The sequence below is a fragment of the Hyperolius riggenbachi genome, chromosome 10 (assembly GCF_040937935.1).
Source record: "Hyperolius riggenbachi isolate aHypRig1 chromosome 10, aHypRig1.pri, whole genome shotgun sequence".
Lineage (NCBI taxonomy): Eukaryota > Metazoa > Chordata > Amphibia > Anura > Hyperoliidae > Hyperolius > Hyperolius riggenbachi.
Window position 1 is genome coordinate 78,045,671 of NC_090655.1, and position 10,230 is coordinate 78,055,900.

At 41.0% G+C, this 10,230-nt stretch overlaps 1 protein-coding gene across 5 annotated transcripts in view; it reads left to right on the forward strand.

The window, feature by feature from the left end:
* The window catches only part of FGFR2 (fibroblast growth factor receptor 2), a 175,635-nt gene extending 169,997 nt beyond the window's left edge, over positions 1-5,638 (forward strand). For all 5 annotated transcript variants that reach the window (XM_068258018.1, XM_068258020.1, XM_068258017.1 and 2 more), the window contains 2 exons: positions 3,012-3,117; positions 3,773-5,638. In XM_068258018.1, coding sequence (XP_068114119.1) covers positions 3,012-3,117; positions 3,773-3,937 — 271 coding nt within the window. In that variant the 3' untranslated portion in view covers positions 3,938-5,638. The remainder of the gene's footprint in view (positions 1-3,011; positions 3,118-3,772) is intronic.
* Positions 5,639-10,230: the final 4,592 nt, after the last annotated feature.

The window sequence follows — 10,230 nt, forward strand, 5'->3', positions numbered from 1 at the left end:
ATTAGCGACAGACTTCACTGATAGTAGCAGACATTCCAGCTGATTTATAACGGCTGGCTCACTCACTACAGAGAGCCTTGCTGTTCTCACATGTAACTAGCTAAGGCCCCATTCACATTACAAACGCAGATGGCCACGCATGCGGATACGCACGCCATCCGCGTTTGTGTGCGTTGCGTGGCTGATCCCATCACTGAAAAGTGAATGGGACAGCCACGCGGTTTTACAAAAAATGCGTGCAGCATGCGTTCCCGGACCGCACAGGTCTGGAACGCATGCAGTGTGAACATCAGACATTGCACTCTATGCAATGTCTGATGTCGTGCGTGTCGGCCACCTGCACGCGTTTCCAAAACGCGGCTGGAAATGCGTGCAGTGTGAACGGGGCCTAAGTAAATAAACAAACGGGCTGCTAAGTACGTAACTAATTAGCAGCCTGTTTTATCTATTTACTTAGCTAGTTACATGTGAGAACAGCACGGCTCTCTGTAGTGAGTGAGCTAGCGGTTATAAATCAGCTGGAATGTCTGCTACTATCAGTGAAGTGTGTCACTTACTATGCTAATGATGCAGCTCAGCTGTCTTAAAAAGCAGAAATAGTAATATCTACTTTTTTTTAACACATGGTCTATGGAGAAACGTATGCTCTCCTTATTAAAAAACTGATATGTGATTAATAGAAAATTTTCACTAAACTGCCCCTTTAAATATGAGAGTGCTGTATCCACAGTATTTTTAGTCATGCTGCCTATATTTTATTCTCATTGCTGGTTAGAGTTATTGATGGTAGTGTATGTGTGTGTTGTCCCCATTAGGTGAAGCAGGAGGTTTCGGCACACTGCTCCGAGTGCCAAAAGTAGGTGCTGCCATAGCAGTAAAGTCATACTGCGCGGGGTGCGTAAGGGTAATTCGGGGTTCCGGCAATCGTCTGACCCCGAATTACATCTCCATCCGAATTGCTACCACTCGGAGGGGGAATAGTATTTTACTAGTTATTTGGCTTACCCTGCGCCCAGCTCACCAGCGGCGTACATTTACGTACGCATTGTAAGAAGATACTGTTATACAACTTTTTACACTTGTGTGTTCATTTTCAGTAGTTATTAGTGTTGGGGAATGTGGCGCCCCATCCATCATTGACTAAATCTGTTTTTCCTGCTGCTAATCTCCATACCCGTAACTTCCACGCTGTGACCCATTTTAAAGCAAGACCATGTAAACCATTAATTACTTATTACCAAAAGATGGTTGCCCCAGGGCCCAAAGTCTACTTTCCCAATGTTACGCTGAATTTATTAGCTTATAATTGGTTACTGCAGCCCTATATGGCTGAAAGAATGAGCCTGCATTTGTTCTCTGCGATTTTAGTACTGTGCTACGTTAACAAATTGTGACCTTTTTCTGTGTCAGTAAACCACTGATTAATAGCTTTATTCACTTTTATATCACATTGAATACCAGTTTAGCGATTGGGTTTGTCCTGCAAGGCCACATATTTTCTCTGACCTAGAGAAGATTTACAGCCTATAAAAAGGTCAAAATGTAATTCGTTTCAGTTAAAACAATAAAACAAAACTGTAACATATTAGTTAGAAAATTGATAAGTCAGACATACAAAAAGTGTGTCCTTTCAATGTTTTGTGTTCATTAGCGTTGCTTGCAAATTTTTTGCCACGGTCATTTTCACATGGAAAATGCTGTTTTTGACTTCAAAAATATATTCACCATGTCAATATTTGCACACAAAAAAAACCCATTGAGAGAAAAATTTCGCCTAAATTGCTGTTTGAATTAAGAGCAAATTACCTTTAAAGCTAAAAAATAACAAAAAAAAGCACAAAAATCGTAAACTTATTACAAAAGGATTGACGGGATTTTCATTTGAAAGTAGAATTTTACATTATTTTCGTGAAAATTAATGCAGAAAGAATATCGTCAGTTTTGCTCCTCACTGGTGTTTATATAATGTTGCTTTCTTTCTGTAAATAATGCATACAGCAGATTTTATGTATATTATAGCAATTGTTCCAACTACAGATTATTATCCACGTATGACAGTGGTGGACCAGAAGATCAGAAACCAGAAGTTTAAACATTTCTAAATGAGATATTTGAAAGCTGTTTTCAAATTACTTTTGAAGCTTTAAAGGAATCATCAGGTAAAAAAAAAGTGTTTCACTTCGTTTTTGCCGACCTCTGGGTCGGCGGGCTGCATTGCGTAAATTTTTACGCATTTTATGCATCACTAACATTTTACATGTTAGTGATGTAACTTGTAAAAATGTACACATTGCACCACTAACGCATAAAAATGTATGCGTTAATGTTCCTGCACCAGCGGGATTGCGTAAAAATGTACGCAATGTGGCCTGCCGACCCCCAGGTTGGCAAAAACAAAACTAGCTGGCGGCGGGGGACTGGAGCAGCAGTGAGTGACTACGAGGGCACAGGATGGTTGCATGGGGCTGGTAGATGCCCCAGGTAAGTGAAACTCATTTTTTTTGTCTGATGATTCCTTTAAGAACTATTGCAGGGTATAATGCAGGGGTGCCCATTGGGTAGATCACGATCTACCAGTAGATCACAAAGGGCTTCATGGTAGATCCCAACCGCACTACATTTTCCATTCTGTATATACAATTGTGCTTCTAAACTTGTACATGGGTACATCATTTTGACTTGCCTAATTTTCAAAGTAGCTCACAAGCCAAAAAAGTGTGTCTACCTCTGGTCTAACAGCTCCCCCCTTCCCCCCCCAACCTCCACACACACACTTTTTTGTGTTTTCAATTTGTAGAACTGCTGTAGAGTCCGTTAGACTTTGAAGTCGTTAGTCCCCCTGTCCACCTAGGAAGTGTGTTTGCCATCAAGATCCAGTTAAATCCAGTCTTGCATTGTCCCTCCACCTCTCTGTTTATGAAACAAATTCTCAAAATATTACCAGCCTCTACACATTCAGAGGATTCATTGGCTGTGCAATGACCTCACCATGGTACATCTTCTCTTCTCAGGTACATGATGATGAGAGACTGCTGGCACGCCATCCCTTCACACAGGCCAACCTTCAAACAGCTTGTGGAGGACTTGGACAGGATCCTCACATTAACCACCAACGAGGTTAGCTAAGAGAAATGTTTGATGCTTTTCAGAGATTGTCAATTTTTCAATTGTCTGTATCAATATCATCACTGAACAAAACAAAAATTAGCTACATACCTAAGGAGAGGGAAGGCTCTGGGTCCTATAGAGCCTTCCCAGTCCTCTCCTAGCCCCCTCGTTCCTGCAATATCGCCTCCGTTAGCAGTATTTGACCGATCAGTCGAATACTGCTCTGTGCCTCCGCGGGAGGCTTTGGAAGTCGCGCACACACGCATGTGCAAGGTGGTAATTGCTAAGATGTTTTTACATTTCCGGTTGCTGGTTAATGCAGATATCTGCAATATTTGTTTTCATTGTTATAATAAATCCAGCAAATCCATATTTAGTTTAAAAAAATCTCTGCTTATTCTTAAACTTCTCAACAACCATGTCTATTATCTAATATGATTAAGGTCAGGCGGTAAAAACTAGCCACTTAATAACAGAATAGAATTGTCCAGTTCAGCCTTGCTGAATGACTTATTAAATCCTCACTGGAGATGCCCTAGTAAATCAGGACCATTGTCACTACTGCAGCCTTGTGTGGCATAATGCTTGGCAGATCAATACACTGTCGTGTTTTCTTACATAATGCACATTGTGCTAAGGAATGTTTTTATTTTCCTATCCACAGGAATACCTTGACCTCAGTGTCCCTCTGGAGCAGTATTCTCCAAGCTTCCCAGACTCTTCCTGTTCGGCTTCATCTTCTGGAGATGATTCTGTGTTTTCTCCAGACCCCATGCCACATGAACCCTGCCTCCCCAAGTTCCAGCATGTGAACGGGGTGAAAACATGAGGCATCTTGCGTTCTGCAGGCCACCACAAGAGACTGCTGATAATGCTGAGACATTCTGCAGAACGCCAAGGAGCACGGACCTCTGACAAAGAGGACACGCAAGGCGGGAGAGAACACAAGGAAGACTAAGCCGTACGCTCTCTTGTTGCTCCTATACTAGGGGAGTGACATTACAGGAGGACAACATGGACCACCCCCGGCCAAGCACATGGATAGAGACTACGTAATGATTGTGCATGGCCAACAACAGGAGAACAATGAAAGCCATCTCCGTCATGGCAAAGCCAGCTACACTGTCTTACCAAGATTGTTTTGTATCGGACTTGAGGTCAAAAACACTTATAGTTTTGCCTTTCTTGTTAATTTTGTAATATTTTGAGAAAATATATTCAAGCACTCAACTCCCTTCCATCCTTCACCAGAGCACATATACAGCATTATCGCTGTTGGATATACATGTAAATATATTCAGAATATGTATAAATATATATATTATATATATTTACAATGAATTATTTTTTGTATTGATTAAAATAACTAATGAAAAAACAGAACAAACAAGCCCTTCTAAGCCAGGCAGGAGGATATTTAAGCTACACCTCCCCAGTGTACTCCTTTCTAGCGGAGAACGGTTATATAAGTTTAATCTTTGAGATTAAAAACTTCTTTCTTCCCTTTTCTATTTTACAGCTGAAACAAAGTTTCAGAATTTGGGGCTATCAAATAACCAAATTGCGAGTAACTAATTGTTTGTAAGCATTCCGAAATCATTCATTCCTTTTATGACTACCAGGGGTGATTTTGACTTGTGCAAGAAGTTATACAGTCATCAAATAGTAGTGTATGTACCATTAGTATCATGAATGTTCAAGCTTACTTGTGAAATGTTTATTTGTTCATCTTGGCGGTGACTCAGAAGATGGATGTCAGACTTTAGTGGTCTGATAGCTGCTGCTGCCCTGTGAATTGTCTGCTCTGATGCTGGTAGTTGCTTTGTCTAAGGGCTTGCACACATATTTGGGTTGTAATGCAAAGCAGGTGGATTTGCAGTTCACATAAAATGCACAGCATCTGTGTTGCTCTGTTGCATGGCTGATCCCGTTCAGCTACACTGAATGAGATGGCACTGGTTTGCGTACAGAAATGCACGTGGCAGTGCTTTGTCACAAAGATGCGATGGGCCGATTTTTATGTATCACACACTTGGGATGAGTTGGTGAAATGAGCTCAGCTACACAACAGTACGTTGAGGGCTTAAGGGGTGACTCACAAAATGGAAATCAGACTTCTAAGGTCTGACTGCTGCTGCCCTGTGAACTGCCTGTCCTCTCGCTGGTAATTAATCCTGTATCCCAGGTAGGGAGATTTCAGATATTCTCAAAAGGAAGTCTGGCAGCTGAAAGGGCAGAAGTCATCAGACTTTAGAAGGTTGACTCTCTTGTCATCCTCTGGCAAAATAATCAAAATGAGGTGATGAATGAAATTGCGTATAATTGCGCACATATAGGTATAACACTTTTTAACTCCTTAAAAGCCAGAACAAGCTCAACTTACTTAAACCAGTAATAATGTTTTTGCTCCTCATGTGTCATGTGATCTTGAGGCTGCATTTTATCCCCTTGAGTAGAGATTTCCTTCTGCAATAAAATTGTAAAAATATTTTCTTTTAGTCGGGCTTATTAGAGGAAAAGTAAGCAAAAATGGAAAAATATAAGTTAGCAAATCATGTCCTAAATTGGTCTAATAAGTTTATTGGAAACATAATAAAGTGGCACAATATTTTTTCACTAGTTTTACAACATTGAGCAGTACATATAAACGTATGACGTATGAAGGCACAGTTATAAAACGAAGTTGATTTTAACTGTACACAAAAAAACAAATGCATTCAGAGTTATATCAACAAACTTTGTTTCATCTCCTTGCCCCAGAAATATCTATAGAAGACTTATTCACACCTTGAGCTTTGTGAACAATTCCCTGTATTTTTTGTCACCAACTTTTGTGGGATAAATTATGTCCAACTTTCTCTCCGGTTAAGCAGAAAGGGGTGGAGCTTAACAATGGCTGTATTTAAATGGCTCTGCCTTCTGTCTTTTAAGCAGGGCTCTAGTTGGGATTTGCAGAGTTACTGGTCACTTGCTGGGTATCAAAACACTCATCTGGACTAAAACCTAGCCCAAGTCTGACATCAGACATCTGAGTAAGGGCTGTCTGGTACGCATGCATGATATAGAGGTGCAAGGAAAAATGGGCGTCCGTGAAGCCGATACAAGTCTACACAATAAATACCCTCATGAATTGGGCACCAAATGAAAATGATAAAATATTTCCAGTGGTAATGACTATAGTAAATCATTGGTAAATGTTACTGTTATTTTACTACAACTAAACCTAATCCTGCTTTCACACAGAACCCTTCCCTTTCCGCTTACTTAACCTTAAAGGGAACTTAAACCCAATGAAAAAAAAATGTTTCACTTACCTGGGGCTTTTACCTGCCCCCTGCAGCCATCCTGTGCCCTCAACATCACTCCTGGATCCTCTGGTCCCCCACCGCCAGTTAGTTTTGTTTTTGCCAGCTCTGAGTTGGCGGGCTGCCACGCGTATCATTGCATGCGTTACCGCAGTAACAGGCCGCTATAACGGGTGTCAACACGTATCTTTGTTACCGCGGGAACGCATGCAATGATACGCATGGCAAAAACGAAACTAGGTTGGATGGGCCCAGCCCCCCGCTATTTATTGAGCGCCCATATTTCTGCTTTTGGTGCCCAATAGCAGATATTTGCATTAGCACTCATGGGGCGCCCGAATTGTCCATTAGCTGCAGGCGCCCAAATTTCCTGCTTCTGTTTGGTACAGCTAACAAATCGTGACATTATCATAAAGGGGTTAATGATGAAGATTTAAATTCTTGCATGCTCCCTATTGGGACTGGTTCTCTTTAAGCACAGAGTTTTAGAACATTCCAGAGGTCTCTAATTTTGGAGGTGATGAATTTTGTTCCAGTGCTTGACATGGCTCAAAGGAAACACCAGCTGTGTAGAATGAAGCCTCTAGAGTAAAAAGCTTATGAAGACTGTATTGTAAAAAGATTTATATGATATTTATGCTATATACAGAAAGGACAAAATCTTTCTTTTAAAACAAAGTCTATTTGTTTCTCTTCAATGCAAATTAAATGTAAGATTGTGAATGGGGGGAGGGGGCGGGAGAAGGGGGGTATCATGAATTTGTAAATAAAGAAAGTGGCTAACCCTAGCAATATAGTCTATTCGTTTTATTTCCCCAAGTTTTTTCCTCTTGTTTAGTACATGGAGATAGCAGTGCGCAGACCACTTTAAACATCGTATGTGAATTTAGTAATCTGATATTTTAGCAATATAATATGTTGCAGAAAGATGTGAAGCCCAGTTCTACAAAACTCCATGTTTTAAATAGTTTGGAAATGGGTTGGATCACTCAAAAATTGACAGAAACAAACACTTTTTGTGCAGTGAGGGAGAATAGTCTGCTGTTTAAAGCAGGCCTCCGGTGTAAAAATAAAACCAGCACTATCCGCAAGGCCAACAGAAGTTATAACCGAGTAGCAGGAAAAAAAATGGCTAAAAACTGAACGCTTGTGCCACAAAGGCCTCAATTCACTAAGATCATGCTGGAGATAAGGCAAGAGAAACACTTGCCACAGCACAGTAAGAGTAGTTATTTGAACACGCAGTTAATTAACAGACTCTTTAACTTTAGAATTCTGTAGTTATTTAAAGGATTGAAGTTAACTTTAGGTTTGCCTGAGGTAAAATGTTTCCTGAATACTACATGCCTTATCACCATGGTGATAACTCTAGAAATGTTATTAAAGACAGGAGATAAGCTTCGTGAATTGAGGCCATTATCCAGGTTTTGTTGGTTAACCACGCCCCCATTTCTTAAAAACTGCCATGGCAGTTTTCTGCCTAAGAGATTGTGGGTTGAAGGTGCATCATAGCCTGGCCTGATTGATACTCTGCTTCTGTTTGTGCCACTGAGCCAGCCTATCACAGAGAGGAGAGGTGAAGAGAAAAGCACAGAAGTGCCAGACACAATGGCCTCAATTCACTAAGCTTATCTCCTGTTTTTAATAACTCTTCTAGAGTTGTTACCATGGTGATAAGGCATGTAGTATTCAGGAAACATTTTACCTCAGGCAAACCTAAAGTTCACTCTTCTGTCCTTTAAGTTAACTCTTCAATCCTTAAAATAACTCCAGAGTTAAAGACAGGCTGTTTATTAACTGCATGTGAAAATAACTACAGAGGAGGTAACTTAACTACAGAGGAGGTAACTTAACTACAGAGGAGGTAACTTAACTACAGAGGAGGTAACTTAAGGAATGAAGAGATAAGATAACTCTCTCTTATGTGGAGGTAAGTTTTCTCTTGCCTTATTATCTCCAGCATGATCTTAGTGAATTGAGGCCAATATACTGCATTCCCCCGCTGCCACAATTCTTATCTGCTGCTCAATGAAGTAGTCAGCAATTGCTGCATTGGGCAATATAAAGAGAGCTGGAACAGTTATGCTTATTGATTTATAAAGCGCCAACATATTCTGTGGGGATGTACAAAGTAAGAAATAAACATGGGGCACATAATTATACAGATAATGATATACACCAATATACAAAATACAGAATTGGTAATTACAGTGGAAAAAGTAAAATAAAATGTATAACAAATTTCATGACATATATGACAAATTTAATGACACAAAAGGATGATAGAGCCCTGTTAGGGCCGTTTCCACTCGCAAGAGCAATCACGCAAGCTGCTTTTTACACTAGCTGTGATTGCACTGTATACCTGTCGGGAACGGAGCTCGGTCGTGGCGAGAATCCCACAAGCCGGCAATTGTGTGTGGTGAAAAAATAGCACGCACTAGTCAGAAATGAGCACCGCGATTTACATGTAAACCATGGTGCTCTTGCGTTCGGCAAAATGGCTGCATCTGAGCACGGCAAGCACACCGATGCAACTACAGGGGGGGAGGCATCTGTCCACAGCCTATGCCAAGCACTAGCAAGCACCCGACCGGTGGATAAGAGCAGCTGACAGCCTGCCTGTGGAAAAGAGGCCTCAAAATGTCATTAAAGTGAACCAGAGTTGAGAGTGATATGGGGTCTGCCATATTTATTTCCTTTTAAACAATACCCATTGCCTGGCAGCCCTGCTGATATATTTGGCTGCAGTGGTGTCTGAATAACACCAGAAAACAAGCATGCAGCTAATCTTGCCAATTCTGACAATATTATTAGAAACACCTGATTTGCTGCATGCTTTTTCAGGGCCTATGGCGAAAAATATTAGATGCATAGAATCAGCAGGACAGCCAGGCAACTGGTATTCCTTAAAAGGAAATGACTATGGTAGCTTCCATATCACTCTCACCTCGGTTTCACTTTAAATTCACAGTAATGGTTCTTTAACAAACACTAGTCAGCGTGTGATCGCATTATCAACTGAGACTTTACGAAGCTGCTTAACCTACCATTTTGGCCTCCGAGAAGAATAGAAACTTTAGTATTGGAATATTATTGTAAGCAATGTTTGGTAACTACTCAACACAGATTAATCTGTACTTTGTGTGCCCTTCTGCATTCAAGAAAAATAACTGTTGTTGCTGTGGCAGTGAAATGAATATCGGCCTATTGTTGGGTGTTTTCATGCTGGTGCCAGTTCTTTGTAGTTTAGAACCTGCTGCTGATGCAAGTCCAGAGATTATTTGTTCAGAGTTTATGTGTATTGTTTTGCTGTGGAGCTTGTCGCTGCCTGCAGACCCAGCGAGTCTACTCCAGGCAGCTGAGCAGGCGGGAGGAGACGTGGATTTATGGAATGGCTTCTAGGTTTTTGCAAGGCGGGAGAGCTTGTCTAGACACGCTTACCTGGCAAGCTGGGTACGCTATTCAATCTATTCTGAAAACCATTTGTGAAAGGCAACATGTTATTTAAGGAGAAGCAGCTTTTGCTGCAGTTCAGAAGAGTAACCATGTGCTATAAACAGTGCTTAACAGTCACCACCAAAGGTTAAATCCTGAACCGCTTTTCAGTAATCAGATTTCATGTGTGTCGAAACGCATTCGCGGCTGCCACTAAAGAGGTAACGAGGCCAACTGTGACCAGGACTATCAAAGTCTGTCTTTGAAATTAATCAATTTCTTAGGCCAAGTTAAAGCCTGTTTTACACCTGTTTTTTTGTTCCTGCCGCATCGCACTGCAAAAAATGCAGTCAAGTGACCATGCGGCAGAGTGCCCCCA